The 20526-nt window shown below is 40.8% G+C and overlaps 1 protein-coding gene across 3 annotated transcripts in view; it reads left to right on the top strand.

The window, feature by feature from the left end:
* The window catches only part of dennd4c (DENN/MADD domain containing 4C), a 149569-nt gene that overhangs the window by 120068 nt on the left and 8975 nt on the right, over positions 1-20526 (top strand). For all 3 annotated transcript variants that reach the window (XM_072281796.1, XM_072281795.1, XM_072281797.1), the window contains 6 exons: positions 180-317; positions 972-2119; positions 6228-6405; positions 7525-7634; positions 19333-19508; positions 19864-20040. In XM_072281796.1, the coding sequence (XP_072137897.1) occupies positions 180-317; positions 972-2119; positions 6228-6405; positions 7525-7634; positions 19333-19508; positions 19864-20040 (1927 nt within the window). The remainder of the gene's footprint in view (positions 1-179; positions 318-971; positions 2120-6227; positions 6406-7524; positions 7635-19332; positions 19509-19863; positions 20041-20526) is intronic.

Here is a 20526-nt window from a genome sequence, read left to right as displayed (position 1 = left end):
ATTATTTCTCTGTGCAAAGTGACTACTTATCAACATCAGTCTTGCTTTGGATCTGTTTTTACTTTATGTTTCTTCACCATTCATTATCAGCATTCTTAACATAGATTTGATGTTTGAATTTTGAATCTCTTGAATGAGAAATAAATACTTTCTTCTAAATTTGATTTTGTACCTTATAGAAAAAAGTCCAGACAGTGCTGGTGAGAATTCAGCAATGAATAAAGAAATGAAGAGTTCCAACTCCCCAGAAAGACTTCACTCAAGTAGCAGCATTGTGAAACTTCAGTGTTCTCCAGTTGGCAACAATGGGAGCAACTGTAAGTCATTTTGATCTCATCAGTAATTTGTAATTCATTGAATTGCAGTTTGCTTTATTATTACTTATATTTTAAACGTATTGTTTTGGTTGATGAATAATAATGGATGTATTTGTTTGTAAGTTCCTATATGGTACTAGAATTGGGTAAAGATGGTAGAATTAGGTATTGTTTACACATTGTAAATGACCAAGATGCTTTGAGGGTAATCTACAAGAAAGTTGAGTCTTTCAATGATCTGAACAATTTAAAGAATCCTATATCAAAACGAAGTTCATCTGATTTTTAAACCCTGCCTCATTATCTTGGGTTTAAAACAAAACTGTAATGCACAGAGGTGTATTTAGAATTAACCACCTAGTTTCAGTAAAATTAAGGAGACAGAAATGGATGCAAGGTTCCGCTCCTGTGAACTGTTCATAACCTTTTCAGTTTGTAAGTAGAAATGTGGCTGCAAACAAACTTCCTAGGTGGCAGAAGATGTCTGCGGCCTTTTAATTTTCACAAGTCTCCTAAATACCCATTTATGTGTATGTGCCAGGTATTCATAACCTAGAGAGGACCTGAACATTTCCCTGTCATTCCATACTCATTTTTTTCATTGCTGCTTAATCATAACTTGTCAAAATTTATATTTTTTTTACTTAATTTTAGGTGACGTAGCGAATTTGCTGATGGTAAAACATGATCATTACCATGGTGGTGATGCAGTTGATGACCCCAGTACACAAATGCAGCGAAAAAATAGTGAGAAAATTCAGCAACGGCAAAAGCGCTGGGCAGAAAGGAGCTGCAGCTTCAGTACTGATTCGCGGCCTAATATGTTACTTCAAAAGGGAAGCCTTGAAACTGATCCTAATGAGATAGCAGAGATGATGGGTGCTGATGCCAAGATCCTAACTGCTGCTCTTTGCAGTGCCAAGGAGCCAGATTCAGTACTTAAGACCCATTCAAACTTGGATCATTCAGCTAAGCAAACAGGAGAGTGTCAAGGTGAAGACGGCACAACTACGTTTGATAAATTCTCTGATATTTCAGAGAATAGTGACTTAAGCAAAATAAAAATATCAGATAAACACCCTGTTGATGCTAAAAATGTAGTACTACTTGAGGACTTACAGGTTGAGCCAAATTCTTTTCTTCCAATTGATGAAGAACAGGAAGTTGAAGGCCCTATGCACAGAAGGACAACTGCTTGTCCCACAGTTAAACCTGTAGAAAGAGAAGATGTTAGGGTAGGCTTTGATCCATTGTCATTGCTAGCCTCAGAGACAGAGAAGAAAATCTCTTCCAATGTTGAGAAGAATGTTCCCACCGTTGTCTCTCGAAAACTTGCAGATGAAATTGAAATGTATATGAATCTTAAGAGCCCTCTTGGGGGAAAATCTGCCAGTATGGAACTGCACAAGGCAGAGAACGAAGAGAAGTCTTTAGGTGTCAGCGGTGATGTGCACTGTCATGCACCGGAAAGAAGGTCAAGTCTCCCATCTAGCCCAGTACCACCAGAAGCTGCACAGTCGATATCTGTATCAGTGTCCAGATCAAAAACATTTGCTGGGCAGCCTAAAGTGCAAAAGGCCATTTCACAGAAGATGCGTTCAGCTTCATTAACTGCCTTAGTAAGAAACACTCAGCATGGCTCCTTGGGATCCATGGTCACGTCAATTTCAGGATTTAAGCTTGACAATCTGCTCTCAGGACCCAAGATGGATGTACTTAAATCTGGTATGAAACAAGCAGCAAATGTTGCCAGTAAAATGTGGGGAGCTGTGGCATCAGCATACTCCTATTCTGATGATGAGGTTTGGCACTTAATTTTGTTCTTGTGCATTTATTTTGAGAGGTAGTCGGATAAGAAATTTATTTTGCATGTCTCTCTTACAGCGTTTTTTGAAATTTATGACCAACCACATTAGCGTATATGCAAGGTTACAGCAAGTTATGGAATTTCTTAGTACACCTCAGGGACTGAACATCTTTATATAGAATGAGGAATAAAGTCAAATATGTAGTTCAGTTTTTTTCCCTGCTTTTGTAGCTATCAGGTAGGTTTAAATATATTACATTTTTTCTTGCAAGCACATTCTTTGCATAGTTACTGCATATATCTCTAAGGTGCATATTTTAAATTCCTTTTTTTTTTGGAGATAGTAACATTTCATCTTTTTCCATGTCAGCAGTGACTTGGATGCTTTCTCACCTGAGTTAGAAGATTGGCTTCGGGTCTCTCCCTCCTCCCTCCTCCCTCCTCCCTCCTCCCCCCTCCCCCATTCCAATGCAATATATAAGGAATCCAGCACTGAAGGTGCCACGTTTTGGATGAGATAGAACGCAGAAAATTACAGCGCAGTACAGATCCTTTGCCTGGTGATGTTGTACAAACCTCTTTATGGGATCAATCCCACATAGCCCTCCGTTTTTCTTTATTCCATGTGCCTAAGAGCCTTTTACATGTCCCTAATTTGTCCGCCTCTTCCACCAACTCTGGTAGTGTGTTCTACACGCCCATCACTCTGTTTTTACAAATAAACACAATCTGACGTCTGACATCCCCCTAAACTTTCCTCCAATCACCTTAAAATTATGGCCTCTTGTATTTGCTATTTCCACACTGAAGAGGGGGAAGGCACTGGCAGTCCTTATACTATATATCTTTGTCAAGCCACCTCTCCTCATCCTTTGCTCCTAAGAGAAAAGCCCTAGCTCGCTCAACCTTTCTTCAGGAGGCTTGTTCTCTAATCCAGTCCGCATCCTGGTAAATTTCCTCTGCACCCTCTCTAAAGCTTCCATGTCCTTCCTGTAATGAGGCAACCAGAATGGAGCCCAATACTCCAAGCGTGGTCTAATCAGTTTTATAGAGCTGCAACGTTACCCCGCACCTCTTGAACTCAATCAAGATGCACCTTCTTAACCACTCTATCAACGTGTGAGATGTATTGTTAAATATTTTACACAGATTGAAGAACATAGGAGTTGTCCTATTTAGCATGTGCCATTACTGATCCCTAGATCAAATTCACTGAAAGATTGTCTAGTTGTTACCACATTGCTCTGTAGGAGCTGCCTCCTTTCTCGCATGATAATGGTGTCTATGCTTTGACGTTGCTTTTGTTTTAGGTATTTAGAAAGTGATGTGAGATGTTCTGTATTTTCACATTCTATAGTTGAGATCTGCAATATGTAAAAGACTAATTTTTGTTAATGCACTTTGCCTTGTTCAATAAAACAGACGATAAGCTGATGTTGTATTTACAAAATGGATAGCTGGCCACTGTATGATTAGTGGAAAGTTGAGTAAGTGTTTTAGTTTAGTAACTACCTTAATTTTGGTATACATGCTGATAGCAAGAACCCATACATACTTCATCTGATTCAGCATTGCAATGTCATTTGGCATGTATTACTTTTTGATTGGAAAAAAAAATATAATTACTGTTCATAGTGTTATCTGTATCAGTGGGATGAGTGAGTGGGCATGGCATTAGCTGGTACTGCAAAAAGGAGAGTCAGGGTTCTTATCACTTTTCCCAGAGTAATATTTCAAGAGAACATCTGTAAATGTTTGTGCAAGTTGGCTTCTGAACCCTGCTGAATGAAACATAGAAATATAGAAAACCTACAGCACAATACAGGCCCTTCGGCCCACAATGCTGTGCCAAACATGTATGTACTTTAGAAATTACCCATAGCCCTCTATTTTTCTAAGCTCCATCTACCTATCCAGGAGTCTCTTAAAAGACCCTATCGTATCTGCCTCCACCACAGTCGCTGGCAGCCCATTCCACACACTCACCACTCTGTTTTTTTTAAAAAAAAAAAAAAAATTACCCCTGATATCTCCTCTGTACCTGCTTCCAAGCACCTTAAAACTGTGCCCTCTCATGCTAGCCATTTCAACCCTGGGAAAAAGCCTCTTGACTATGTACACAATCCACGCCTGTCATCATCTTATACTATGAAGACTGAACAACTTCATAATGTCAAGAACCTCCAACTAATTTGGCAATAGTTTTTTTTTCCTATTTTCTGCCACTTTTACTTTTAAATTACTGAAAAGAGAATTATGGAATACTTGGCATATTTTTATGTTAAGGCATATTGACAAAGGTATTGCATTTTATCTAGTTTCAAATATTGTTGCAGCTGGCAGTGTTGTAAATAATATTAAAAAAACTGCACAAATATCATTTCCTTCAGAGATCCTTCTGTTAAAATATTAGTTAAAAATGGAGAGTTTTGTGTTTATATAGATTTTCAAGTTCTCCGTATCCCATTGTGCTTTACAACTAATTACTACTTCTGCGGTGTAGTCACTGTAATAACATCGGAAGTGCAGCAGCCAAATTGTGCACAGCAACCTCCCTTGCTGAACAGAAAAGTGATCATCACCAGAGCTAATGTTTTGCTGATGCTGATTGAGAGGCTGAAATCATTGCATGGGATCGTTTAATTCTATTTGCAAAATGATTTGACATTTAGGCTGAAAAGCAGCAAATCCAACAGTCGAAAGTTAGTAGGACCTGAACGCATAATGTTCTACTTTGGTTACAAGTGTTACTAGTTGAGTTACAGCTGATGTAAAGATAAAGTCAGACACAAGTAATAAATTGTGGTTATCTGTAAACTTGTGCAGTTAATTTTAAACACTGCACTTGCTGATCATTGTTATCTTGTGCATGTGTAGTATGAGATATTGTGCTTCGTGGAAGAGTTTCAGGTGTTTTGAGGAGGTAGGGGGATGAGAGCAAAATGAGCTAATTTGTGACTAATATCCAGTGGCTAGACCCGGCTGGTGCCGTAGTGGCATCAGTGCCGGACTTCAGGATGAAAGGTGCCCGAGTTCGAATCCAGCACGCTTTCCATCCGTGCTGGGTTACGAGCTGGTGATCTCTTTGGAAACTTACCCAGCAGAAGACAATGGCAAACCACTGCTGTAACTTGCCTCGTACGTGGTTCCCCACTACGTCACAGAGGCGTGGAGGGAAATCGTCTGCTAACCGGAGAAACTCCAATGCAACGTACCTTTCTTTTCCATCTAGTGGCTAAATTTGAAGTATGTGCATTGATATGTTTAGGAAGAAATGTGCATGGGAAAGAATTAGAATGACAAACACAGGACAGGATATCCAATGTGAAATATTGGATGTTGCAAATTAGAAGCAGGAGTAGACCCTTATCCCTCATGTATACTGTGATCAAATAAAATTTTACTGATTGAGTTGAATGATGGAAACATGGTTATCAGCCTATATACGAAGCATCAAGAATAACCAGCCAGACACAAGACCAAGAGCCTGTATTTTGAGTTCCAGGAATGCATTGTGTAAGGTCAGACAATTCCATGGAGTGGACAAGAAGTTAGAGATCTTGATAGGCTTATCAACAAGTGGGCAAGGATTAATTATGTTTTCAGTAGTTGCAGTTTCAAGTTATAAAATTTGTGACAGTGTACAATGGATTAATTTGTGGCTTGCTGCAGCGTGAAGGTGGGAAAGATGCAGTGAATTGCTGTAAGTTATCCATAAGTCGTTTTTTAAAAATCTTGGCAGCTAAGAGTTTTCCAAATGAAAATGTGCAATTAAAATTCTCGCTTTAGAAAGCTTTAGTCTATTTGCTTGTAGCCTTTTTAACCTAGTCAAAAAAAAGAGTTATAGACCTAAGCACATTGGGTGACAATGCTGTAGTTCTTTTACCACTTGAGGGTTTGTTAGTTATCCAGAACCTCTGGCAAGAAGGTAAAAGGATGAGTTGAAGATGAAAGCTTCCACGTAACTGATCTCAGGATACTTGAAATAATTTAACTGTTAGTTATAAATTCTGTTAGGAATAATATGATTGGTGCTTGTAGTGTTTGGTATTTCCTCTGTGAGCTGAATAGTATTAATATTAATTACTTGCTTTTTCTTTAAGAATGAGCCATATGATGACTCAAGATTCAATTTTCCTCCTGGTGTTCAAGATTATCATTATAGCGGCAGTCCAATGGAAAGAATAGGTCTACCTGCAATGGCTACAAATGGCCTAAATCAAAGCAGCACTAGTCTAGGCAGCAGCACCAGCAGTGATACTGGTAAACATCCTCTGACAGGTTAGTTAAAATTACTAGTATAATGGATTTGTATTTTTAAAATACCACTTTAAACACTCCCTAAGGAAAAAATGTATATTATGTATTGTCAAACAAATATTTTGGTATTTATGAATTGCATCTGCTTGAACTTTATCGGTCACAAAGTACTTTTCTGAATAAGCTCTCCCTGCTAACAAAATCCCAAACCCCCAAAGAATTCACATTAATTTCTGCACTTCTGAGCCACTTGGGTGTCTTGTCTTAATATGCTTAACCTAACCTTCATACCATCAACCTTACGGTCTAAATTCAGTTCCTTAACACTAACCTCCTCAGCCAGAACCTTGCAGCTTAATGACAATGTGCTTAAGATTTAAACTCAGCCATATAGAAACCTGTCTATTCAGTCCGTGCTGCTTAATAAGTATTTCTTTTTGGCAAGATTATGTAGCTCATTATTTTATTACCCTGTTTTATACCTTCCTTGTTTAGGCTTCCTTGAACAATGCATCAACTAGGCAAATTGCTCTAGGTATCTGGCAGTGTTGAGAACTGATTTTCACTTTTGCTTAACACCTAATCCTAGCTTCAGAGTGGCAGTACATTGGTTTAATTAAGCCTCTCATGTTTAACTGAGATGCTGATTATTATAATTATTTTTGTGTAACAGGTTAGGACTGCAATCTGTAAAGGTAAAACTTAAATTGTAGCAATATTTTATAGTATTGATTTTGTTAATCAAAATCTTACTGTTTGGGTTAATAATATCTCATGGTTTTCCATAATACCCAGCAATCCAATTATTAAATCATCCTGTGTTACTGTATTAAAATATTTTCTTTCCTTATAATGCTTTTGATAAATGTATTTTTGAAACTATCCAGATGAAGGGAACTTTGTTTGCTGAAATCTGAGGAAAACTTACCAGAAATTATTCTATTTATTGAATAGTGCCATCCATAGTGGGGTTCACTAGGCAAGCGCCACCTGTTGAGGAGACTAATGACTCTATGTAGCCACATGAAAAATATTTGGGGGATAAATTATTAAAACTAAAGTTGCACCAAGTTGCAAGTCAATGTCAATTTGAAATATAAAGTTTGTTATTTAATCTCTTAATGCTGTCTGCTTAACTAGGTGCTGCATATTCATCTAAAGTAGGAAGAGGTAACGAGCCTGAGAAATCAGATCTTGGATCCTCCCAGTGTGTCAGTACATCAAGCATCTTCCAGAATTGTGCTTTGGAGGTATGAAATGATCACTCTTGTGTGAGGATAATTCTTCAAACTATAAATTAAAATTAATCTCAACTTTTGATTTCTGAGATGCATTTTGATACAGTAATAGAAATCTGTAACTGCATTTGCTAGATGGGGCCATCTAAAAATGTCATTTTCAGCTTTGTAGCATTTCCTCGCAGTCATGTTGAAGCATTATCCTGGATGTTATGTTCAATTTTTAGGTGACCTTGTGAATACTGATTCTGGTAGGATTATCACCACCATATCATTCAGGCACTGTACTAAAGGCATACTAAACTCGACTGAAGGTTTTCTGTCTTGGAGATGATCAGTTATGTGTAATTGGCCTAGACCAGGATATTTGTTGTCTAATCATTATTCTGACAAAATTTGTGAAATTAACAGAGACATCGGTTTATGAATCGAGAGTTTTGATTTTTAGATTCAAACTTTAGTGTGCAGGTCATAGATATTTTGTATGACTAAAACTAAAAATAAATTTTAATTAAAGCTAATTTAAAACAATAACAATGTCAGGCACTTTCCCTCTTTTCTCAGGACTGTAGACTGCATTCAAATGAATATTTGGTGTGAGTGAGGGGCAGAATCATGGGGGACATTGATGAAAGTGTGAGAAAATAAAAGGTGTGGCTATTGTAGGATTAGTGTTGTGCTGAATGACCTTTTCCTTTGTTGTAACGCTCTAAATATGATTACTGCTTACATATTAGCCCTTTTTGGCATAGAGCTGAGGACCGAATGCAGAGTGCATTTGGACTCTCTTCTGTATGTCACTCCTTTGCTGCTGGGCTCATTGGAGAGTCTGGAAGTGAGTTGACCAACACCAAAAATGCTGGAGGAACTCAGCAGGCCAGACAGCATCTATGGAAAGAGTACAGTCGACATTTGAGGCTGATACCCTACAACAGGAGCATCTGTTGCTTGGATTTCCAGCATCTGCACATTTTCTCCTGTTTGTGAATGAATTGGCCAGTAAGGTTTGCCACCATCTGACATCCTGTGCATTGTAGACTTTGACCTTTCACATATGTGCAGAAGACCAAAATGAATGATCACAAACAGCTGTGGGCATTAGCTGTGAACCAGTCAATTCAGAGAGAGCGAGCTTCGCACAGGTCGGAGAGAAAAGTTTAAAAAAGTAGTGTTTTAAGGAGCTCGGCACATTTGCAGCGGGCCAGTCAATTCGCAGAGACAGAGAGGTTTGCACAGGTTGTGGAGAAAAGTTTTAAAAAAGAGTGTTTGGCGGGGCTTGGTGCATTAGTGGCAGACCAGTGGAGTCGAAGAGAGCTTTTCACAGGTCGGGGAGAAGAGCTTAGAAAGGAGCTCGGCATATTAGCAACGGACCAATCAATTTGCGAATCATTAGCAGGAGCAAATAAAAGTAAAGCGGGGTCAAAGCAGAGCGGCCATTGTGTGAGGGGACCAGTTTAGGAGTGGGAACTTGAGGCTTTGACAAGGAGACAGAGGTAAGTAGCAAGTAAGGCTTTTGTAGTGGTTGAATTAAAAAGTCACTAAGTTACAGCTAATTGAGTAAAAGGATGATGCAGGATGGATCAGGTGATGAGCTGTGGCTGCATGATGTGGGAGCTGGTGGACACCATTGTGGTTCCTGGTGACCACGTCTGCAGCAAGTGTTGGCTGCTCAAGGATCTCGGGCTCAAAGTTGATGACCTGGAATCTGAGCTTCAAACACTGCGGCACGTTGGGGAGGGGGAGAGTTACCTGGATTCTCTGTTTCAGGAGGTAGTCACACCCATTACATTAGCTGCCTTAAGTTGGTTCTGTGGTCAGGGACAAGAGGGTATGACTGCGAGTGAGGTGGGTAGTGGGATCCAAGAGACATCGCTGGAGGAGCCTCAGCCCTTGAGCTTGCCCAACAGGTCTGAGATTTTTGCTCCCTGTGTGGATGACGGTGGGGGCTGTAGGAAGGATGAGTAACCCAACTGTGGCACCATAGTTCAGGGAGCCATTCAAGAGGGGGGAAAAAAGATGTGTAGCAGTAATTGGGGATAGTATAGTCAGGGAAATAGAGTTCTTTGTCGTGAAGATAGAGCATCTCGAAGACTGTGTTACCTGCTTGGTGCCCAGGTTCAGGACATCTTATCTGACCTGCAGAGGAATTTGCAGTGGGAGGGGAAAGATCCTGTTGTCGTGGTCCATGTGGGATGCAGAACCAAAAGGTAGTAATCTCTGGATTATTAACTGAGCCACATGCAAATTGGCATAGGGTCAAGAAGATTAAAAAGTTAAATGTGTGACTTAAGGATTGGTGTGGTAGAAGTGGATTTGAATTCATGGGAAATTGTCATCAGTATTGGGGAAGGAGGGAGCTGTTCCAATGGGATGGGCTCCACCTGAACTGTGGGACCTGGATCCTAGTGAATCGCATAAATAGGGCTGTGGATAGGACTTTAAACTAAATATTGGGGGGAGAGGGGGAGTTTCAACAGATTGGAGAAGTATGGATAAAGTAAAAAAGAAGTGTGGGGGAGAAAAAAAGAGAAAAGTGAGAAGTGAAGAAAAGCGGAGTGCAAAAGAGTAAAAGATTACAGGATTTTAAAAGCAAATGACTGTAAGGGCACTTTATTTGAATGCCCGTAGTATTCGAAACAAGGTCAGTGAACTTGTGGCTCAAATCAGTACAAAGAGATATGATTTGGTGCTATTATAGAGGCGTGGTTGCAGGGTGGAGAGGATTGAGAATTAAATATCCAAGGATATCAGGTAATACGGAAGGATAGGCAGGAAGGTAAGGGAGGTGGGGTTGTGCTCTTAATTAAAGATGAGATCAGGGCAACAGTGAGAGACAATACAAGATCTAAGGAGCAGAATGTTGAATTCATCTGGGTAGAGGTTAGGAATAGTAAAGGGAAAAAATCACTGGTGGGAGTTGCCAGTAGCACAGGCAATAAACAGAAATATCTGAGGCATGTAAGAATGTAACAGCAGTTATAATGGGGGACTTTAACACACATAGATGGGTGCCGAGTTGGTCGAGGCAGTCTTGAGGAGGACTTCATAGAATGCATCTTTGATGGCTGTCTTGAACAGCATGTTACTGTATGTACAAGGGAACGTGCTATCTTAGATCTGGTCCTGTGCAATGAGACAAGTAAAATTAGTGATGTTGTAGTTAGGGATCCTCTTGGAAAGAGTGATCACAGTATGATCGAATTTCTCATACAAATGGAGGGTGCAATATTTCAATCTGTAACCAGTGTATTATGCCTAAACAATGGCGACTACAATGAGATGAGGAAATGGATCCATCAGGCAGACGCAGCATGGATTCAGCAAAAGCAGATCCTGTTTGACAAACTCACTGGAGTTCTTTGAGGATATAATGAGCATAGTCGATAGAGGGAAACAGATGGATGTTATTTACTTGGATTTGCAGAAGGCGTTCGAAAAGGTTCCACATAGAAGACTTACCCATACGATAAGGATGCCTAGAGTTGGGGGTGATGTATTAGCATGGATAGAGGATTGGTTAACTAATAGAAAGCAGAGAGTTGGGATACATGGGTGTTACTCTGGTTGGCAGTCTGTGGTGAGTGGTGTGCCACAGGGATCGGTGCTGGGCCACAACTGTTCACAATATACATTAATGATCTGGAAGAGGGGACCGAGTGTAGTGTATCTAAATTTGCTGATGATACTAAATTGAGTGGAAAAGCAAATTGTGCAGAAGATATGGAGAGTCTGCAGAAAGATTATATATAAGTGGGCAAGGGTCTGGCAGATGGAGTACAATGTTGGTAAATGCAAGGTCATCCACTTAGAAGGAAAAATTAAAGAGCAGATTGTTATTTAATTGGTTAAAAAGTTGCAGCATGCTGCTGTGTAGAGGGACTTGGGAGTGTTTGTGCATGAAACACAAAAGGTTGGTTTATAGGTGCAGCAGGCTATCAAGAAGGCAGATAGAATGTGGGCTTTCATTGCTGGAGGGATTGAATTTAAGAGCAGGGAGGTTATGCTGCACAGGGTACTGGTGAGGCTACACCTGGAGTACTGCGTGCAGTTCTGGTTGCCTTACTTGAGGAAGGATATACTGGCTTTGGAGGTTGTGCAGAGGAAGTTCACCAGGTTGATTCCAGAGATGAGGGGTTTAGACTATGAGGAGAGATTGAGTCACCTGGGACTGTAGTCACTAGAATTCAGAAGAATGAAAGGAGATTTTATAGGAATATATAAAATTATGAAATTGATGGATAAGACAGAGGCAGGTTGTTTCTACTGTAGAACTAGGGGAACACACAAAATGCTGGAGGAACTCAGCAGGTCAGGCAGCATCTATTGGAAAAAAGTATAGTCAATGTTTTGGGCCAAAACCCTTCGGCAGGACTGGAGAAAAGAAGCTGAGTAGTAGATTTGAAAGGTGGGGGGAGGGGAGAGAGAAATGCCAGGCAATAGGTGAAACTTGGAGCGGGAAAGATGGTGGTGTTCCTCTGACCTAAATGTGTCCTTATCCCGACAGTGGAGGAGGCCATGGATGGACATATCGGAATGGGAAATGGAATTAAAATGGGTAGCTACTGGGAGATCCTGCTTGTTCTGGCGAACGGAGCGTAGATGCTCAGCGAAGCAGTCTCCCAATCTATGTTGGGTCTCATCGATATACAAGAGGTCACACTGTGAGCACTGAACACAGTATATGACCCCAACAGACTCACAGGTGAAGTGTCACCTCACCTGGAAGGACTGTTTTGGGCCCTGAATGGTGGTGAGGGTTTTACAAAACTACTCATTTCTGCATCTGAATGACCAAGATCATGAAAGACCAATTTTCTGCATCAAAGTTACCTGGAGGGGTGATTGGTGGATCAGGTTCTGGCAGAGATTAATTAGTAATCAGTACAGCTCTGAGCTGATGCAGGCACTGCAGCAAGATAGTAAAATCAGGAAAAAAGAATCATGCCAAGGGAATATAATACCATCTTGGATGCCGGGTGCAAAATAATTTTGGAGATGAGGTCATGAGTCAGGGCCTATCCAAACCCGAAACCCTGGATCAGCAGTTCTGTGTGTGCTGCTCTTACCGCGTGAGTCAGAGCTTACATTGCTGGTAACCAACAGGAACTCAAGAAATGCAACTATTATCTACGCAAAGTTGCCAAGGCAGTGAAACAACAATACAGGAACAAGATCCAGACATAACTCTCCACAAACAACACACGCAGCTTATGGCAACGTCTACACACCATCGCAGCCTTCAAAGCTAAACACGGCTCATCTGGGAGAGAGGCAGTGATGTTGGCAGCACCACTAAATCTTTTTTTTGCTCGGTTTGGTGTCACCAACACTGAAGCCTCGAGGAGAGCTTGAGGGGAGCTTTGAGGCTGAAGTATGCAGGTGTTTCCAACTGGTGGACAGTCGCAAGGCTGTGGGACCGGATGGCATCCCAAGGTGGGTACTCAAGGGTGTGCACAGCACAACTGGCAGGTGTGTTTGCAGACATTTTTAATCTCTCCCTTTCCCAGTGTAGAGTGCCCTCCTGCTTTAAAATATCCACCATTGTTCATGTACCTAAAAAGACCAAGAAAACATGTCTGAATAACTGCCGTCCTGTCGCACTCACCTCAATAATAAGCAATACTTTGAGAGGCTGGTCAAGGAGTACATCTGCAGCCTGCTGTCGCCTACACTGGACCCCCTACAGTTTGCCTAGCGACACAACCGATTGACAGATGACGCAATAGCCACATCTTTACACACCATCCTTACACATCTGGAGAAGAAGGATGCTTATGTGAGAATGCTGTTCTTGGACTATAGTTAAGCATTCAACACCATAATTCCCTCCAGGCTTGACATGAAGCTCAGAGACCTTGGCCTTTACCCTGCCTTATGCAGCTGGATCCTGGACTTCCTGTCAGATTGCTGGCAGGTGGTAAGAGTGGGCTCCCTCACCTCTGACCTTCATCACAGGAGCCCAACAGGGCTGTGTCCTAAGCCCCGCTCTCTGTATACCCATGACTGCGTCGCCACTCACAGCTCCAATCTGCTAATTAAATTTGCTGACAGTACTACATTGATTGGCCTGATCTCAGTAACATTTTTAATCTCCTTCTTGCAGTATAGAGTGGTCTCCTGCTTCAAAGTATCCACCATTGTTCTTATACCTAAAAAGACCAAGGTAACATGTCTGAATGACTGCTCTCCTGTCACACTCATCTCAATAATAAGCAAATGCTCTGAGGGGTTGCTTAAGGACCTACAGAGAAGAAGTCATCATCCTGACACAGTAGTGTCAAGAAAACAATCTCTCCTTCAATGTTGTAAAAACAAAGGAGCTGGTTGTGGACTACAGGAGGAATGGAGATGGGCTAACTCCTATTGACATCAGTGGATCCGGGGTTAAGAAGGTGAACAGCTTGTAAGTTCCTCAGCATACATATCACCAAGGATACCGGCTGTATGGTGAAAAAAGCACAACAGCACCTCTTTCACCTCAGATGATTGAAGAAGTTTGGCACGAGTCCCCAAATCCTAAGGACTACAGGGTCCTACAAGGTCAAATTCTACAGAGTTACAATTGAGGGCGTCCTGTCGGGCTGCATAACTGCCTGGTATGAGGACTGTACTTCCCTCAGTAACAGGACTCTACAGAGAATGGTGTGGACAGTCCAGTGCATCTGTAGATGTGACCTTCCCACTATTCAAGACATTTACAGAGGCAGGTGTGTAAAAAGGGCCCAAAGGATCATTGAGGACCTGAGTCACCCCAATCACAAACTGTTCCAGCTGTTACCATCTAGGAAATGGTAAGGTTCGTCCATGGTCATCGATGAAGACCACGACACCATTAGTACTTTTTACGAGGTCGAGTTGCTATCTCGACACTCACCCTGGCACGGATGGAAAGCGTGCCCGGGAGCGGCTCAACTGGATTCGAACTCGGAAACCTTCGCTCCTGGAGTCCGGCGCTGATGTCACTGCGCCACCAGCCGGCTTTGATGGTTTCAAGACTAGTGCTTGATTTGGATTTAGGTGAGGGAGAGTTGCGCAGCGTCAGCCTCACTCTCTCTTCCCAATTCCCATCTTGATCTAGTGGCAAGACAAGAGTTGAGACGGCTGGAGATGGGACTAGGCGCAGTGGATGACCGGGACGTCTTCTGTGTCTTATGCTCTACGCGTTCCATGACGCTTGCAGAGACCGCCTTCTTGACCTTTGGACCTTCCATTGATCTGTCCGCTCAATCCGCCGGAGTCTGTCTTCACATGCTGGGATAGACAACTCCCTATCTCACCGAGGGTTTGAGACCCGTCAGCTACCTTCACCTGGTTTAGCTGGCTTGTCAAAGCCGTTGCCTGGGGTGTGGCCGCTGTCACATGCAAACAGCTACGGGGAGCCACAGGTGAGAACTGAGTTCCAGGTGGGGACCAAAGGTGGACAACCCGCCCTGAAAGGGGCGCGACATGTTCCCCCACCAGAGGTGCTACCCCTCCCTGACGCCCCATACACCCCAGGTACTGCAGCATTAAAGGTAGGACCAACAGGCTCTGGGACAGCTTCTTCCACCAGGCCATCAGACTGATGAATTCATGCTGATAAATTGTATTTCTATGCTAAATTGATTGTCCTGTAGTGCATGCTATTTATTACAAATTACAATGAATTGCACATTCAGACAGAGATGTGACGTAAAGATTTTTACTTCTCGTGTATGTGAAGGATGTAAGAAATGAAGTAATTTCAGTAAAGAAAACTGTAATAATGAATCCTTAGTGCTTTACTATTTTCCTATTTAAAACTGTTCTTCAAGTTATTTTCTTAAACCAGCCATTTGCATTAGCCCTGGCAAGACTGGTTTATAATCTCTGGACTGAATATGTAATGTCATGCCTAAATCCAAATAGTCATTGAGTTGTCAGATTAATTTGTGTTGCAAAATCTTGGAAGTACTTAAGCCAGACAGCATCTAATAATAAGATCAAAGCAAAAATTTAGGAGGCAGTAAGTTGAAAATATGTTGTGTTCATGGACTAAAAACACCACTTAAAACACAAAGACTTAACAAAAAGGAGGACAGAAATGCAACAAGACCATAAGAGCCACTGTAGTGTAGTGTTTAGTGCGACACTATTACTATTTGGGATGTCACAGTTCAGAGTTCAATACCAGTGAGAATCTTTAACGAGTGTGTATCTCCTCCCCATGACTGCATGGGTTTCCTCCAGGTGCTCCAGTTTGCTCCCACAATCCAAAGACGTACCAGTTAGTAGGTTAATTGGTCATTCGGAATTGTCTTGTGATTAGGCTCATGCTAAGTAGGTGGGTTGCTGGATGGCATGCCTTGTTGGATTGGAAGGGCCCGTTCTGCACAGTATTTCTAAATAAATGAATAGAAGCAGGATTTGGCCACTTGGCCTTTCAAGCCTCTCCCACCATTCACAGTTTATCTGCACCTTGCCTTATCTCTTCAGTCCCAGTTCCTTAATTCCCTGGTCTTTCAAAAATGTATCTGCCTCCTCTTCTAAACCCCCATCGGTCTAGATTCGATAATACTCTGGGATAGAGGAATTATCATCGTCCTCCTCCATAATGGCATGCAACCAATGGTTTTTGTGCACCCATCATTGATTAGGTCTCAGTACAGGTGGGGTTTGAGCAAAGCTGCACTATCAAAGTAACAATCTCTCTGGGCCAGTAAACTGGCTTTTTCACAGACTGAGTGTTCGATTTCTCTACAGTCTGTGTAATTTCAAGGCCAATTACTGCTGACATTTGAAGACTGATTCTTGTTAGTACGACTATAAGTGGCCTAATTTTAGTTGCTTCATTGCTAATGCTGCCCTTCTTGGATAAAGGCACCATGATTGCTGTCAACAAATCACCTAGTACTTCATCTGTGGTCAATGAAGATTTAAAAATGTGTTTGTAAGAACCCAGCAATTTCCTCTCTTGGCTTCCTGTGAGATGTCAGGCCTTAGGAATTTATCTACCTTAAATCCTTCCAAGCTAAACTGCACCTCTGGAATTTGTATGGTTTTTATATCCCCCTCCCTGAATTCTTTGACAAAGTGAGAAAATGAAGGTAGTGCAGGTCTTTGACTAATATGTGCTACCACAGAACACCAACCCTATCAATGGACATCTGTGTTGGGACCATGGTCAGTGTTAATCACTTTCTTGGCAGCTGAGAAGAGATACTAGTGATAAAATCAACATCCTCTTTGGCCTGGAGATTGCCCTCAGCTACCTGAAGAAATGTATGTGAAGGCCAAGATCTCAGGCCCAATACTGAGCTTGTGGTCTAGAGAACGACAGTGATCCTTGCCCTCCTGTTTGAATTGGAGACATAACTTGCATTAGGCACTTCAGAGCACTGGTGAAGTATGATCAGTGTTTGTAAAATCTTCGGTATTTATTGGATAAATTGTGGACTACAGAAAGTTGTAATATGTCAGCTCTATCATGGGTACTGGCTTCTGTACTATCCAAGACATCTTCAAGGAGCGGTGCTTCAGGAAGGCAGAGTCTGTCATTAAGGACCTCTACCACCCAGAACATGCCCTCATCTCATTGTTACCATCAGAAAGGAGGCACAGAAGCCGGATGAGGCACACTCAGCAATTCAAGAACAGCTTCTTCCCCATTGCCATCTGTTTTGTAAATGGATGCTGAACCCATGAACACTGCCTCAATACTTTCTTTTAATTTTTGTTTTTGTACTAATTTTAAATTAACTATTTAAATACATGTATTTAGTGTAATTCAGCTATTTTCTATATCATGTATTGCATTGTACTGTTGCCACAAAGTTAACAAATTTTACAACATGTGCCGATGATATTAAACCTGATTCAGATTCTGATTCTAAATCCATGTTGTCATCTTTCCAGCCACGGTCTTACAGCATTGAGATTCTGATTACACTCAAGTAGCTCATGGCTGGGCTGCATCATCACAAGCCTGACATGAGATTCCCAAAATGTACAATCCTGTTTTGGGTGCCATCATGGTACGTGACTTCCAGAAAGGCAGAGCGAAAGTTTCAAGGGCATTTTCAAAGCTGCCTTAAGGAGAAAAAAATATAGACTTATGGAAATTTCTGGGCTAACAATTCATGATCTGACAGAAGCATCTGTAAAGATGTTTGGAATCTCTCCAGGAGCATGTAGAAGCCAAATGCAAATGGTAAAAGGAGTGTATGATGAGCAAAGCAACTCACCCACTCGTTTCATCGAAGTCACTGCCCTCACATGGCAATTAGTGGATCCCATAGAAGACTTGAGCTGCCTTGGACACTCTCAAACTGAAGGGGAAACAATTCATTTTTGACCATATGGTTCTCTAGAGAAAGAATTAATTAATGCTTGAAGTTGGCTATTTGTTTCAGAAAACTGGGAGAATTTGGGTGGGAGGAGTGGTTGTGGGAAACAGTTTTGGGTATGTGGAAGTGAGGAGGAAGCAGAAAAGATGAATTGAAGAAGCAGCAATGGTGTAAAGTAAAAATGGAACAGGAAGTACAACACAAACTAACATGCTGGAGGAACTCAGCAGGTCAGGCAGCATTTAGAGAGCGAAATGAACTGCTGAACTTTTCAGGTTGTGACCCTTCATCCCAGTTCTGAGTTCCTCCAATATTTCGTGTCTTTGCAAAAAGCTCAACAATTGTTGGAAGTATGCATGAATGGGAGAAATTAGAAAAACTGAAAAAAAATTTGAAATTAGGAAAACTGAAATATAATTTATTATGCAACCTGATCAGCTGAATATCTCAAAATTTTTCTGGCTTCATTTTGGATTTCAAGCATGCATTCAAATTTGATTCTACCAGTTGTACGTAATGTGTCTCAAGTGTATATGTTATTAACTATTTGTGTTGTTGAGCTCTCAGGCTGTCATGTTTAATAGTGTGTTGCCTTTTTCTGAGAATTCAGTAATGCAACAAACTCCCAACTTGCAAATGTGTACAAAACGACTATTTTCTACAACAGGATTTTTTTTTTTTTGTTGCTTAATAGTTTTTGCTTGCTTCACTGAGGGGTAAGGAATTCATTTGGAGATCAAGAGGAGTTCATAAGCATGAGCCACATTTAAATATTTTAGATTGAGTTTCTGGAAAGGAGCTAGTTTTACGAATAAGTTGTTCACATCGGGTAATAATGGCCGTAGGTTATGGCATGTGTGTTTCAGCTTGTCAAAACAATGAAGTTTGCTTTTGATTTCTAGAAGAAATTGACTCATTTTTCACCATACCTGGCAGATTGTATCCATCATGAGTTGATTTTACGGTAGCTCCTGCCATATGAATTTCTGCATAATTACAGGTCCTTAGGAATGAAACTTCCTTCACTAACTAGGGAGGGCTTCTAGAAATCCTAGCAACAAGTAATTTAAAATTGAGTAAGTTCAGGAAAGTGGCATATATTAGGTCTTGAGTGAAACTCCAGCCATATAAAATTATCTGTTCCCTTCAGTGAAACTCCTTCCATTTTAGCCAGTTGTGGTAGTGTGCTGTGAATTTGATGTTTGAAAGTAATTTTAATCTGCATTTATTTGCTGACAGTTTTGTAGATTTTTTTTTAAATTGTAATTCAACACAACTCCTCATTGATTCTCTGTTCTCAACCAAATCTAAATTCCTAAATCTTTGTAACAAAAATAGTTGAAATATCAGTTTTATAAGTAGTACTTGATTAACCTATCATTGTGCAATTTTTTTTCTTTTCAAAGGTGTTGATGTCCAGCTGTTCTCAGTGTCATGTCTGTGAAGCTTTGGTTTATGATGAGGAGATTATGTCCGGTTGGAGTGCAGATGACTCTAACCTTAACACCACTTGTCCATTTTGTAAAAATGCTTTCTTGCCAGTGCTAAATATTGAGTTTAAGGACTTGCGAGATACTGGAAGGTACAGCACTGTTAATTTTTTTTTACTTGTATGTAGTACTGAAGGTTCTTAATTTTTTCCAAGCCTTTCTTTGATGCAGAAGGCAAGAGTACCTGCAGCAGAAATTTTCAGTGTGCTGGCAACCTGAATGTTCAGAAGAAAATGACGATTCTATTGCTTTGAGTTCTGATAAAAACAATGTACTTTTTTTAATTGTAATGGTGTGTGTATTAGTTTCAACTGTTTGTGACAATGAGATGTGGCAAATCCAAATTGGTATTTATCTCAGTAAAGTTTTTTTGTTTTAAAGTTACAAAATCTGTTTGCACTTTCATAAATTATGCAAATTAAAGATCATGGTATTTGTTTTTGTCAGCTTTTATTTGAAATCCAGTGTGTCTGGTGACAGTTTGCACAACCAGCATGTAACCACTGCAGCAGAACCTGTTGTGCAAAACACTGACTCTGCCTCTGATACCTCAGATCTTATTAACATGGAAGAATCACCACTGCCTCCTGTGGAACAGAAGGAAACCAATTCCGAACATAAAAGGTAGTTACAGTGAAATGCAGATGACATCTTTTGCCTTGTTTTATTGTAATGTTCTAGGACACTCATTCCAAATCACTTGCTAATTTAAAGCATGTGTTTTTATTCCTAACATATCCCTTGAAATTACAGAGAGAATATTTTGCTCCTAATATTCCCAGTAATCACTCAGGAAAAGATTGAGATTACAACCCTGTTCCTTTTCACTCTAATGTTTGGATTTTTGGGTTTCAAATTTGCCTCTTTCATTATAGTCAATTGCCAGTTTTACAGTCTCTGGGAAATGTTTTTTTCTGCAACAGTAAAATACAGCTAAATACATTTAATCTGAAAGTTTTGATATGCAGATGAGATGCATGGCAGTTGGAATAAGGTGTGAATGCCTGGTTCTGCATGTATTTGTCTTAGGCTACGTCCACACTAAACCAGATAAATCCATAATCGAAGCTTTTTCTCTTCGTTTTGACCCTCCGTCCACACTGACGGAGG

This window comes from Mobula birostris, chromosome 17 (genome assembly GCF_030028105.1).
Source record: "Mobula birostris isolate sMobBir1 chromosome 17, sMobBir1.hap1, whole genome shotgun sequence".
Taxonomy (NCBI): Eukaryota; Metazoa; Chordata; class Chondrichthyes; order Myliobatiformes; family Myliobatidae; genus Mobula; species Mobula birostris.
The sequence above is the reverse complement of the archived record's forward strand: the minus strand, read 5'-3'. Positions and strand labels throughout refer to the sequence as shown.